Raw genomic sequence first — 14,842 nt, forward strand, 5'->3', positions numbered from 1 at the left:
GCGTCGACATTTTTGAAAACCTCTTTGAAGTCAGGGAGGTGGTCAGTTTCGAAACTGTCCTGCCATACTTTTAAATCAAATTAAAATGCTTGGATGCGTAATGGTACACGGTGTACCCAAGAACTTCTAAAGCTTCCGTCAGAGTAGAAGTCCCCGTTTTCATCAATCCGGCACAGATGACCTTCATTCTGACTTTACACTCAGTCAAAATGGATTAGGCGCCTTATTTCAACGAATTCGGCTTTTTTCGATAAACATTTCAAATGCTGAACCCAGTTTTTCAAATTTTAATACCCTAAGCCATGTATTGTTCTATTGTTTAGGCTTTTTTCTATTTAGCTTATTGAACGGTCCTCCAATATCACTTTTGTAATTTGAGTTTATAACATCCCACTGGAATAAACACAAACCAGTTATTTTTACCCTACTGTAATATAATTGATTTCAGATCACGTCTTTGCTTTTACTATAGACCTGAATAACCTGATTGAAGAATTGTTGATTTTGACACATTAATAAAGTTGTTCATTCATTCATAAAGGTCGATACAGACTAGGCGACATTCGCAGCGACAGGTCTCTGCAACAAGCCGGCAACTACCGTAATGATTCGATTTAGCGCCCGGGGCGCTTATTTACTTTTGGCACCTCGAGGGAGGGCGCTTATTCGAGACAGGGCGCTTATTCGGGACAGGGCGCTTATTTAATTTCTTGAGAAACAACCAAATGTATCTAACAATAACAGAAACTGTAACAGTTAGAAATTGTTTAAAGTTCAGTTACTTTTAAAATAATTGTTCATTTTAGCAGTAAATATATACATGAACTGTACGGCGAACGGTCAGGAGTTTATCTAGTTGACGTCAATGACTTATTAGAATAGGGGTGCTTATAAGAACGGGGGCTTTAATTAGAATGGGGGCGCTTATTGGAATAGGGGCGCTTATTTACAAAAACACATTCGAAGGGGGGCGTTTATTCGGAAGGGGGCGCTTATTTGAAGGAGGGCGCTAAATCGAATCATTACGGTAGCCTGCGTAGCAGGCGTCTGAGTAGTTTTTGTAGCGCGCGTATGGGAGAAACGCGAAAGGCGCGAGAGGGCCACGCGAGGAAAAAATCGAGAAGTCTTCTCGATTTTTTCCTCGCGCGGCCTTCTCGCGATCGCTCACTCTTTTAAACGCGCTGAAAACTACGCAGGCTAGCCGGCAACAAGTCATGCCGTGTGTACTGCTTCAAAACAAATCGCTGCGACAAGGCGATTGTTCGGTGCACACATAGCGAATGTGGAAGAGTGGGAATGTGAACTAGTTTCAATTCATAATGGCGAAAATACGTGATGCTCTCTCATTGGTTAATTAATATTTTGTCGCAGTGCCTTGTCGCAGAAGTGTGCACACACTTCGAAAACACTGCTTTCGCTCATTTTGTCGCTGCGATCATTCAAACCTGTTATATAAAATTCGTGCGACTGATCGCAGCGACAAAGATTGTGGCTAAAAATGCACCATGTCACACGAGGTCTTTTCGCTTATTTTTATAGTTTTTATGTATTATTTAATATTAGAAATGGCCATGAGAAATGCTGTTTCTATAAAAGTGGCCTCACAGGTCCATCTGGCTTGAAAACTAAATTTTGCTTATTTCTAATTGTGCGTTGAAAAACTTTCATGTTCTTATATATCTACCTTAATTTAGTAAAAGGTGTCTTCTGAATTTCGACACGACACTATAGTTCTGTGCCATATTTTGGCAAGGAGCGTTGAATAAGGGCTAGTTTTAGCTCGAGTTGAACGTCGATTACTCTAATTTATGTTTTTTCGAACCAAGAAGACTGCATTCACGGCATTTTGTTCAAATCATGAATTCTACCAATTTAATTAACTTGTTTACGACATGAAATAACATCAAATGAAAACAAACTTAAAAAGTGCTAGAGCGAGAGCTGATCTGAAGCTTTCCAAATCCATGCATGGTCTAAAATAACCCTAAAATGAACTATCAAGAGGCGTTTTACATCGACGTTCGCTTCATTTTCAAGGAATTCGGGATTAAAATAACTAAATAATTCATGACTCAGCGAGACGATTCGGTCATAGTTCATGTCAGTTCATGTCCGGAAACCACGCATATCGAATTGCTTCTTACTATAACAAATCACAGAAAGCCCCGGCTGATCGCTAGCTAAACCAAACGGCAAAAAATCATCAAATTAAGAGGTTCTACTCACATAAGGGTTTGAAGTGATTTTCCCTCGACCATCAGTTGCGTTCAATCTTCTTATCTTTTTCATAATACCCCGAATGAAAAAAAATTCGTTGGAAATGGCTGCAATAATGGCCACGGAAAAATTTAAGCCAAATTAAATATCGTCATGACCGCTTTCAAATCAGCCCTGAAGTCTAGTTCTGGGTCGTAATTGATGTGCGTAAAGACCTTTGCTGTCTTAAGCAAGCACAACATCGTCTGTACCTCGCAAAGCGAGCCGAGGTACATCTGTATTAAACCCGCTGAAGCTTTGTTCGAGGTATAAATTGCAAATCGTAAGACTTCCACCTTCATAATGCTGTCCTCCGGCAGACTTTCTCTAGACAGCAAAATAGAAAGCTACCGTTCTACGAGTCAGCGCGCACGACGAGAATTCAAATGATTGGGAGGGCTAGAGTTAGAGACTGGGCTAAACTAACCACAAGTAAATCGAGGGAGGGGGGATGGGGGTGTAGATGGGTGACGGAGGGAGGAAGGAAAAAAGGAAAATTGAAATCACAACTTCAAACAGGGCAACATTTCATTGAAAGAAAGCCGAACAATTCTCCATGTCCAAACAAAAAAGTGAAACCCCATAATTCCTTAACAGCCCGAAAGCCACATTTTTTATAAATCAAGGTAGATATACATATTAACTTTGCCACGTGTTTCAGTGGGTACCGCTCTAAATATCTTTTGTTATCATTTAATTTTAGTTTATCATTTATTTAACATTTCAATGTTTAAAAGTAAGCTTAGTTAAATTGGATTTACCAAACCTACAACTTACAAAATATATCAATCAAACTTATTGCCATGCCCTTTAAATTGAATTTATCACATATTAAAGCTGATTTCTAGTCCGTACTGCGCAGACTCTGGGTTTGTTTTCGTTTTTGTTTTGAATTCGTTGAAACGTTACACTTCGGTGACAGCATACATGAAGTTTTTTAGTCCGCCATTACGGTTCGTTTCGTTCAAGAATTCCCGATGAGCTGAAACATCGGTTTGAAATAGCGTCAAGGTTCTTCTACTCGTTATTATTTGTTCTGCAAGGATATCTGGCGTTAATAATGAAGAAAAAGGTAAGTTTGTCGCGGAATTTTTAGTTTTGCTTGTAAACATTCCTTCGTGTGGGCTCACATAAACATTGCAGCCGAGATTGCGCAGTACGGACTGGAATTCATCTTTAAGCTATTATTCATTAGTATAATTTCCAGAGGTTAATGGGACATTCTGATTGGTCGAGAAGCTCGGTTTATGACAATATATTCACCGAAACGAAACGATCGGAAATTGATGAAAAATGGCCGAAATCTTCTTGATATACTTAACAAAATAATATTGGCTTTTTGGAGCCGTTTTGCTTCTTTCTGAATTAACTTGACTGTTACACTACCTAAAATTTAACCGTTTCATGTTACAGAGCAAAAACATTAATTGTTTAGTGTTATCAAGGTACCTCCATTCAGGCCCACAGTGCTTGTTTTGTCCCATTTTATTGCTTTAACTTCGGATTCAGTCCATGAATTTAACTGGTTTATACGTATGCTAGCGAGCACTTTTGTTTTTTTTTTGTCGTGTTTTCAACACTAATTTTGCAGTTCTTGATATTCACCTCTAAAAATTATTCTAAAACAATTATTCGCAACAGGCACGGTGATAATAATAATAATAATCACTTCGCCTTTGGCTAATAACTGTTAAGTATGCTTGCCAACATTTTACCGATCACATTAAATTAAAGAAAGCAACGAAAATAGATAATATGGCAAACACGAATATGAAGACTACTAATGCTTCCCTTTTGGCTCGATCAATTTTTTTGGCAATAGTATTCTTGGTATCAGCATGGCCAACATTTGCGCGAGGAAATTGAGTAGGAGGAACATCACAGCCCAAAAATTCACACAATGGCTTCCACCCTTGTTTGACGTTGTAGATTAGAAGTTTCTCAGCCGGAATGACGGCCCGAACTCTCTCGTTGTGTTGACGATATTTCGCTCTGTACAGAACTCCAGCCTCGGGATTGGTGCTTCCACAAATGGCATAGTGCATGAGGTCAAAATAACGGCGCGTTTTTCTCCTCGACGCTGAGATCTCCAGTAGAATTTTCATGTAGAACGGCAACATTTTGTTTTTGATCCCAAGGTGCTCTTGCCAACTTTTCAGCCAAACGTCTTCGGAGTCTCGCACTGTTAAAATGACCTTTGCATCTGGGAAGGCTTTGGAAATTTCTTCGAACCAAAATGCTGCTGGATGGTCGGTGACCGCGTCGACATCTTTGAAAACCTCTTTGAAGTCAGGGAGGTGGTCAGTTTCGAAACTATCTAGCCATGGTTGTAAACGAAAATGTTCTGAGGAATGATAGTACACTTCGTACCCAAGAACTTCTAAAGCTCTCGCTAGGGTACAAGTCCCTGTTTTCATCAACCCTGCACAAATGATTTTCATTGTGGCTTTACTCGGCTCAAAATGACTCGTTCCTCTTGAAGCTTTCTTTTGGTAATCTATAGTGTCGTTTGCATTAATACATTAGTAGTAATGTGTTTCCGTGGAAACCATCCTGATCCTCAGTAAAATGTCTTTCATCGCATCTTAAGTTCCATATGAAATTCAAACGTTGAAATGAAAGTGATCGACTAAAATTGACATTTGCTAGAGATAAAAAACATAGACATTTGACTTCAACACAGTCGAGCCCCCTATTAAGCGGCCAGCCCCTATTCGGCGACCAGTTGTCATAGTCTCGAGAATATTGCCACTATAACACTGTAAATAAAACCCTTAATTAGCGGCCACTGCCACCGTTCGGCCGTCCTAATAAGGACAATTATTTTTAACTCTTTTCATCGGGCACCAAGAATCGAATTAAAAACACGTTTGGCCATGTTTTCAATAAGCTAGTGACAGATACGAGTCCGAATGTGACCACTGATATAGAAACATTCAAACACACGTTTATCGTATTGGAGTGATCCCCTTGTCACTAAGGTACTGCGATAATCTTTTGATTTCGTGGCAACAAAGTAATGTTCCTACCATGCCTTATGCTAATTTCTGATGAACCCCTATTGAGCGGCAAACCAAAACAGAAACATTATTCGTGCCAACATAAGAAGCTCTCTTATAATAATCTATAGTATCGTTTGCATTACACTCTTTTCTTTGAATAAGATTAAAATAGATAAACATTTGAGAATAAAAATGAGCGACAGAAGTACACAACGTTTCGATGTCGTCATAACATCATTTTCAAGTGACAAGAAAAATAACGGTTCAACAGTGAATGCGTTTAGAGGTGTGATGTTTCATTAACATTTTTGTTTTAAACAAATAGTTTCGCGTGGATAGAATCCGATTGCGTGTTCAGGCTAGGTTTCTTCTTCTAATAAACAGCATTTCGTAAATCAAGCAGTCCAGTTTTCCGCTGCATTTCTTTAGGACTGAAAAATTACTGGTAAAGTCGCCGAAGTTATTAAGGCCGTGATAATGTTTTTTTACACAATCGGGCAGCATTTAAAAATGCTACCCGATTGTGTATTTCTGTCGCACATTTTTATTCTCAAACTCTTTTCTTTATAAGAACATCTAATTTTCGGTCAAGGCTGAACGTTCTTAATTTTTTCGCAGATTTTAGCCTTAAAAAAGCGGTATTGCAATAAATTCATTCCTAATCTATATTAACACGTTCACGTAACTGATGGGTGATGCAATGTCGGTTACAGGTTGGATTTGAATAAAAATTGATTCATTTAGTACATATATTTGTCACTCACAAGAGTGGGGAAAGAATAAAATTCGCCCTTAACTAAATTTCAGCCTTGAGCACGTTCTTAAGATGTTATAAAATTTTGGCCTTTTTTCAGCCTCGACGTTCTTATAAAAAAGGTTAGAACTTATAAAGAGTGTACATTGCAAGGGGTTTGCATGTTATATTAATTCAGTTAACACGTAACGCCACCTTAATCAACGCAGGTGGAGAACATAAATACATACATAATTTTTTGTTGAGGCAGGTCATTAAATACAAACTAAACTTATAACTATAAAACCAAAAGAAATCTTAAAAAAAGAACTAGAAATCCCTTAAGGTTACTATTGTTAGCGGTTACTAATTTTAGCGATTTTTTCTGAACAAGATTTAGCGACTATTTATTTTAGCGATTTTCCGAAAATTTAAAAAATTAGCGATATCGTTTTGAACCAGTTTTAAATAAACATTAAGCTAAGATGGAAATAAATGTTCAGTAAAAGAACAAACTCACTTGAAATTGAACGAACATTTGCATTGCCAGAAGAACAAAATTAACTAAAAATATCAGAAAATGATCCCGGCATCCATTTTTTAAAACAATTTTCAAGGCAGTTTTATTTAATTTTGATTCCCTTTGGGGTGGGGGGAGGGGGTACTTAAATTTAACGCGTATTAAATTTGACCGAGACAAATTTTAGCGAGTACTAGATTTAGCGATTTTCGCCCAACACGCTAAAACCGCTAAAATTAGCAGCCGCTAACAATAGTAACCTTAAGGTATATAAAGTCAAGGTCCTTCAAATAAATTAAGCACGCCTCTTTTTCAAATTGAATTAAGTCAAGAGTTCTAGAGGCACGTTTAAGTCTAGCTTTAAAAAGCTGCAAGGATGAAGCGTTCCTGATCAGAAGACATCTCAAGGACGAGCCGGCATATATAGTTGTATAAACAATAACCGGCTGAACACAAATTATTCAAATTTTTACCTGCGCCCAACAAATGTAATTTTAATCTAAGAAACAGCAGACGTTTTCACATGCCCGTCTGCAAAACGAACAGGTTGAAAAACAGTTTTTTTAATAGTAATTGTAAATAGTCGATTTCTTTTTTTCCCTTTTTGTTTTGCTTGTATTTTTAACTTAATTAATTCAACTTTTTTAACTTGCTTTTATGTAAATAGATCATCTTTTAGATATTTTTTAGCGTAAAGTTTTATCCAATTCAGCCTTAATGCTGAAATTTTAAAACTTCAATAAAGTATCTATCTATCTAAGTAACGATGGCAAGATCTGTGAACCTTCGTGACAATTTTAATATCTTTAAGAAATACGGTACCGAAGCGAGATCGAGCGTTGATTTTGAAATGCTTCTTATCCAAAGTAAAAGACGACTTGCGATATCAAGTTTTATTTATACACTTTTCATTACATTTGTTCTGGATATACAGTTCTGGATATATATGTCCTTTATGCTAATATCTTTCACATTTAACAAAAATTTCTATGGTTAATTAGTTAAAATAGCCGCCCCTTATGATAATCTATAGTATTGTATTGATTGTATTTATACTGTCAGTAACAGGTTTCCGTGTAAGCCATTCTAAAAAGCCTTTCCTCACCTCTAAACGTTAAATGGAAATTAACCGTTGAAATAAATCTACTACAATGACAATTTGCAAGGTATATCGAATCGAACAAATAGCTATGTAATTATCACTCTAATAATGAAATCCCTATAAGTAGAACCGTTTAATTACATACAGCATTCCTCTTGCTAATTGTTCGGTATTCTTGCCAACATTAATTTTCGCGCCATAACAAAATACTGAAGGAAAATGCAGCAAGAAAGGATAATATGGCAAATACAAAAATAAAGATTCCTGCTGCTTCCAATTTGGCTTGTTCAATTTCTTTAGCCATACTAATCTTGGTATCAACATGGCCAACATTTGCGCGAGGAAACTCAGTGGGAGGAACATCACAGCCCAAAAATTCACACAATGGCTTCCACCCTTGTTTGACGTTGTAGATTAGAAGCTTCTCCGCAGGAATGACCGCCTGCACTCTAGCGTTGTGTTGGCGATATTTCGTTCGGTAGAGAGCGCCAGCTTCGCGATTGCTGCTTCCATGGATCGCGTTGTGCATGACGTCAAAATAATGACGTATTCTTCTCCTCGAAGGTGCGATCTCCAGTAGAATTTTCATGTAGAACGGCAACAACTTGCTTTCGATTCGAAGGTGCTCCTGACAGCTTTTCAGCCAAGCTTCCTCGGAGTCTCGCACTGTTAAAATGACCTTTGCTTCTGGGAAGGCGTTGGAAATTTCCTCGAACCAAAATGCTTGTGGATGGTCGGTGACTGCGTCGACATTTTTGAAAACCTCTTTGAAGTCAGGGAGGTGGTCAGTTTCGAAACTGTCCTGCCATACTTGTAAATCAAAGTGCTTTGATGCGTAATGATACACGGTGTACCCAAGAACTTCTAAAGCTTTCGCTAGAGTAGAAGTCCCTGTCTTCATCAACCCGGCGCAGATGACCTTCATTCTGACTTTACCGGAGTTCAAAATGGTTGAAGCACGTTCTGTCAATGAATTCGGCTCCGTTTAATTAATATTTTTTGTAACGTAGAGGGCAAAATTGCTGAATTCTGATTGGCTGAGACAGAGGCCATTTTTTTAATTTTAGTAATTGCCCGGGGCAAAGTTACTTGATCCGGATTGGACGAGCAGAAAAAAATACCTGCTTCTAATTGGCTGAGCGCGCTGCACTTGGTTTGCTTCTTGACGGTGTCTATGCAGTTTCATTTTGTTTACAGCATCCATCCAGTTATTTTTCACCGGACGTTTCCTTGAACATTATAAAAAATTACCAAAGTGGCAAATCGTATACCAGTTTGTCGTGGCAGTGTTATTTTAGAGAATATTTTTACTTGTTTCCTCGACCGCAAATAAACGGCGGGACCTCGATAAAACGCCCCATGCCATTATTTATACAAACCCGGCGTTACAGAAAATTATACTTCGCGCATTAATAAACACCAGACCCCGATTAAATGCCGGCTTCAAATCAACGCCGGGGTTATGATTGAGAAAATACGGTAAGCAAATAAGCAAAATAACTAACCTCTATTCTTTCCTTATTCCTTCGCCTCCTTTCGTTTGCACATCGTTTGAAGGGTTTTACAGAAGGAGATTCATTGGTATTGCGACTGGCTTTTTCTTTCTTTTGTGGGCATTTCCACACAGGAGACTGTATCTGTGATCTCTTCGAAGCAGTCTTCCATATAGTTTTGAACACACAAATATTTGTGTCTGCTTTTGAGCAATTTTTCTTTTAGATATTGAAAGACAGACAGTCTTGGCGCTCTGTTTAAGCAAATGGAGCTGCACAAATAGGAATTTTGACAAACAGGAAGCCACTACAAAGAAACAAGGAGTTTCGAGTATTAAAATTTTCCCGCCAAACGTAACTCAGTCAGGCTGAGCTTTTTGACGTCACGTTGTGTTGGCGATATTTCGCTCGGTAGAGAGCGCCAGCTTCGGGATTGAAGCTTCCATGGATCGCGTTATGCATGGCGTCAAAATAGTGCAGAGACCTGTCGGTGCGACTTGTCACTGTCACCTAGCACTAGTCTGTCCCGACCTTTATATATACCGTAAAATTCCGGTTATAAGCCCTGGGCTTATACAACTTTATAAGGGGTTTTGGGTGGGCTTGTAAGTGGAGGGGCTTGTATCGGGGAGGGCTTATAAGCAAAATAAAAAAACGTACCGAAACGAGCAACGGGAGCGTTGATCGAAATACGTTTTTAAGTTAAAAACGCATAGTAAAGCAACATTTAGCCCTGTTCAGTACAGTCATCTGGCAGAGAGGGACTTATATCCGGGGGGGGGGGGCTTATAATCAGATGATTTTTTTGTTTCCAGGTAGATGGGCCTATAACTGGGGGGGGGAGGGGGGGCTTATAAGCGGGGTGCTTATAACCTGAATTTTACGGTATATGGTTTATTCCTTTCGTGGGCCGGGTCGACAATTCTTTAATCAGGTTATTCAGTTGTATACTAAAAGCAAAGGCGTGATCTGTGATCAAATGAATTAAATTACGGTAAGTCTAAAAATAACTGGTTTGTGTTTATTCCAGTGGGATGTTATAAACTCAAATTGCAAAAGAGATTATGTAGCTAAACAAGGGGCCAAATTAAACAATAGAACAAAACATGGCTTAGGTTATTTAATTTGAAAAACTGGGTTCAGCAGTTGAAATGTTAATCAGACAGAGCCATTTGAGTGTAAAGTCAGAATGAAGGTCATCTGTGCCGGGTTGATGAAAACAGGGACTTCTACTCTAACGAAAGCTTTAGAAGTTCTTGGATACACCGTTTACCATTACGCATCAAAGCACTTTGATTTACAAATATGGCAGGATAGTTTCGAAACTGGCCACCTCCCTGACTTTAAAGAAGTGTTCAAAGTTGTCGACGCAGTCACCGACCATCCACAAGCATTTTGGTTCGAGGAAATTTCCAACGCTTTTCCAGAAGCAAAGATCATTTTAACAGTGCGAGACTCCGAGGAAGCTTGGCTGAAAAGTTGTCAGGAACACCTTCGAATCGAAAGCAAGTTGTTGCCTTTCTACATGAAAATTCTACTGCAAATCGCTCCTTCGAGGAGAAAAATACGTCATTATTTTGACGTCATGCACAACGCGATCCATGGAAGCTCCAATCCCGAAGCTGGAGCTCTCTTCAGAGCGAAATATCGCCAACACAACGCTAGAGTGCAGGCGGTCATTCCTGCGGAGAAGCTTCTCATTTACAACGTCAAACAAGGGTGGAAGCCATTGTGTGAATTTTTGGGCTGTGATGTTCCTTCCACTGAGTTTCCTCGCGCAAATGTTGGCCATGCTGATACCAAAATTAATATGGCTAAAGAAATTCAACAAGCCAAACTGGAAGCACTACTAGTGTTGATTGCCATTGCATCTTTCTTGTTGATTTTCTTCGCCATTGCGTTGTCGGGTGGAAATTATTATTGGCAAAAAATCTGAACACTGTGAGCTCTAGACGTCTGTCTGCAAATTAACGGGCATAGGAATTCCGTTACTAAAATCGAAATGTTATAGTTTGATATTCCTTGGAATCTGTCATGTAATCGATTTATTAAAGCAATCTTTCATTTCAACGTTTGGATTTTTATTTGAACTATTAGGAAGACGAAGATGTCCACGTAAGTATCAAGAAGCAAGACAGAGAACTTGCCTTGTCTAGATTTTGACTCAAAATTAAAACCAAAATAAGTTTAGTTGGGAAAATAATCCCCAGCTAAACGAGAATGATGTTTTGGAAGAAATACCTCATATAAAATGCTGAAAATAGTGGTTCAGAGCTTCTAGATTCCAAAATGTTCTGGAGTAACTAGCATGCCCCCAAACCCACCAAGCCGCTCAAGCATCGGCGCTCGCAACTTTTGCCTCGTCTTTGGCAAAAGCGACCATAGATATTTCAAACAACTTAATAGATTATCAGAAAGATTGTATTTATTCAGTGACTTGAGTTCTGCCTACTGGAGTCGAACTGATGATTTGATCAATTAAAGGTTCGACTCCTGCTGGGAGAACTCGGAAATTTTCCCCGATTATCTTGTGCCAATGATTGATCATAAATAATAGCTTTCTCGTTTTCTTTCTCAAAGCTTAAAATAGACCATCCTTTATTTCCAAACATATCTCACTCTTTGACAATTATGAATAGCCTTCCTAGCAGCATGCGGGATGTTTCTCACATCTGGACCCTGGATATATCCCCTAGCTCCCATAATGTCTCCCGTACCCGCAATGGTAGAGCATTGGACCGGTATGCGAAAGGTCATAGATTGATTAGGCTCGGAATTTTTTACCGAGTTGCTCGTGTTACTGACTGAATACATAAAATCTTTCCTTTTGCAGCCTATTTCTCATTATTTTGTGTAAATGCAAATTTCGCTGCAGGTTCGAATTCTTTTTGTTCTTTGAGTAACAAGGCTTAGAGAGCAATTTGCATGAACTCAAAAGAATCGGAAAAGAATAACAAAGAAGCTGCAAAAGGTCTAAATATGGAAGGAATGTTTATTCGTTTGCCTCACGAAAGAATCGCAATGAGGTATTGATCGCGACGTTTCACGGCGACTGCAATACTGCTAGTCTTCTTACACCAGGTCTACAGTGTAAATATTCTCTTTTGGCAAGCTTTCAATGCCTATTGTGTTATGCTTCGTTATTTTATGCATTCCGACACAACTAAATAAAGTGGCCGCGTCCCGGGGGCCGGGTATTGTAAAGTCCTGCCCAATATATTTTCCTTTATTTCTAATACAATAGATAATCATATAAAAGAGATAGGTTTTGCATTGCAAATGATACTAAAATCAAATGTTTTGGTTTGATATTCCTTGCAAGCTGTTTTTTTAAGATATTAAATTCGTCTTTCATTTCAACGTTTAAGTCTCATTTAAACGTTAAGAGTCGATGAAGAAGATTCATGATGATGTGGCTTCCATGAAAATACATACCGGCAGTGTAAATGCAAACGATACTATAAATAATCATATTAAGAAAGCCTCAAGCAGAACAGACACTTGCGCTTTAGCGGCCATTTGGAGTGTAAAGCAAGAATGAAGGTCATCTGTGCAGGGTTGATGAAAACAGGGACTTGTACTCTAGCGAGAGCTTTAGAAGTTCTTGGATACGAAGTGTACTATCATTCCTCAAAACATTTTCACTTACAACCATGGCTGGATAGTTTCGAAACTGACCACCTCCCTGACTTTAAAGAGGTTTTCAAAGATGTCGACGCGGTCACCGACCATCCAGCAGCATTTTGGTACGAGGAAATTTCCAACGCCTTCCCAGAAGCAAAGGTAATTCTAACAGTGCGGGACTCCGAAGACGTTTGGCTGAAAAGTTGGCAAGAGCACCTTCGAATCAAAAGCAAAATGTTGCCGTTGTACATGAAAATTCTACTGGAGATCGCACCGTCGATGAGAAAAACGCGCCGTTATTTTGACCTCATGCACCAGGCGATTTGTGGAAGCACCAATCCCGAGGCTGGAGTTCTGTACAGAGCGAAATATCGCCAACACAACGAGAGAGTCCGGGCCGTCATTCCGGCTGAGAAACTTCTAATCTACAACGTCAAACAAGGGTGGAAGCCATTATGTGAATTTTTGGGCTGTGATGTTCCTTCCACTGAATTTCCTCGCGCAAATGTTGGTCATTCTGATACGAAGAGAACTATTGCTAAAAAAATTGATCGAGCCAAAAGGGAAGCATTAGTAGTCTTCATATTGTTGTTTGCCATGTTATCAATTCTTGCTGTTTTGTTTATGTAATCGGTTGAAATGTTAGCAAGCATACTGAATAATAAGTTTGCTGCGATATAACACTCATCGTCTGACAAATTTGATTTAACTGACATGCCAATTATTGTTTGATATCTCTTGCAAGTCAGTTGTAGGTTTGGTAGATTTATTAAAGTAATCTTTCTTGTAAGACTTGTAAACATTGAAATGCCATAGAGTGGATTTACTTCACCCGTGAAACAAAAACTAGCTGTTAGTTAGTGTATAATAGTGCGTCCTAATTAGTATTATTTCGTGGTACACGAAAAACAAAAAGTAAATACAAAACAAAAGAATCATGTACTTATTATAGCACAATATCAAGAAGAACAAATACGAAGTAGGTATAGTAGCGTGTACTATCCCACTATCTATTTCACGGGTTAAGTAAAACCACTCTATCAGTGAAAAACTACAATTTAATGATACAGTAAAAACCCGCGTATAAGAACAAGTGGATTAAGAACACCCAGGCCTGATTTTAGGAAATAAAGTACCATTTATATAAGAACACATTCAGCCTGAAAAATGAAAGTTGTTCTTATATGGAAAAATATCAAAGATCAACACTACTTTTCATTGCACACATAATAGTTCCACCCCAATTACAGTACAGTATTGCCTTGATTTATCAATTTTATTAAAATTAAACTACAATTGTGTGCATATATATTGATTTCATCTATCGGTAGCCACTAGTATGTTCCTTATTTTAAGAAACTTTTTTTAAGAACACTTAAGAACACCTACAGGCTGATTTTGAAGATTATAACCCTTTATATAAGAACCAAATCAGCCTGAACCGCCAAAATAGGTGTTCTTATACGCAGGTTTTTACTGTAATTCGATGCCGGTCTGAAGATTGAGATGTCAAATTTTCGACCCAGTTTTTGTAATTGAAATAACCTGAGCCGTATACTATCATTAGAAACGCGCTGTATCTGTAACACAACAAATAATATGCATCAGTTCTTATGATAAGATCGGTAAATGACTGTCAAATACGTGATCTGTTCGTTGCACTCAATAAAAATCAAATTGCTGCAGTATTACTGCAATTTGATTTTTTTTCTTTGTGCAACGAATAGGTATTCCAATGGGCATCCGTGGCGACTTGCGAGAACCAGAATAGAACAAACCTGATCCAAAAATAAACCCAGCGGGGCCGTAACCAGACCTTTTCCATAGACGAAGCAAGATCGTGCTAGTGGGTTCTGGGGGCAGCCCTCCAGAACATTTTGAAATCTAGAAGCTATAAATCTCTTTCAGAGACATTTTTCATGAGGTATGCATTTCCTGAGAAAACTCAACCTTGTTCGACCGGGGATTTTTTTTCCCAACAAAACATTTGTTTTTAATTTTGGGTAAAAATTTAAACAAGTGCCTTGTCTTGCCTCATGCTAGTTACGGCCTTGCCCAGGATACGAAAGGAGCCCAATATATAACTGTTAGAAGTCATCAATAGTACTATTA

At 38.5% G+C, this 14,842-nt stretch overlaps 3 protein-coding genes across 3 annotated transcripts in view; 1 reads left to right on the forward strand and 2 right to left on the reverse strand.

The window, feature by feature from the left end:
* Positions 1-7,751: 7,751 nt before the first annotated feature.
* Positions 7,752-8,571, reverse strand: LOC144634027 (uncharacterized). Its single transcript, XM_078492965.1, has one exon. The coding sequence runs from the start codon at positions 8,536-8,538 to the stop codon at positions 7,798-7,800; it is 741 nt and encodes a 246-aa protein (XP_078349091.1). The 5' UTR covers positions 8,539-8,571; the 3' UTR covers positions 7,752-7,797.
* A 1,701-nt stretch (positions 8,572-10,272) lies between these two features.
* Positions 10,273-11,072, forward strand: LOC144631489 (uncharacterized). Its single transcript, XM_078489927.1, has one exon. It carries the CDS (start codon positions 10,296-10,298, stop codon positions 11,040-11,042), a length of 747 nt encoding a protein of 248 aa, XP_078346053.1. The 5' UTR covers positions 10,273-10,295; the 3' UTR covers positions 11,043-11,072.
* Positions 11,073-12,398: 1,326 nt separating this feature from the next.
* Positions 12,399-14,842, reverse strand: part of LOC144631748 (uncharacterized) — an 11,002-nt gene continuing 8,558 nt past the window's right edge. The window contains exon 4 of the mRNA XM_078490296.1: positions 12,399-14,842. This exon is cut by the window's right edge and continues 1,079 nt beyond it. The gene's annotated coding sequence lies outside the window, so the exon portion shown is untranslated.

Source organism: Oculina patagonica, chromosome 12, assembly GCF_052425735.1.
Source record: "Oculina patagonica isolate OP01 chromosome 12, crgOcupat, whole genome shotgun sequence".
Taxonomy (NCBI): Eukaryota; Metazoa; Cnidaria; class Anthozoa; order Scleractinia; family Oculinidae; genus Oculina; species Oculina patagonica.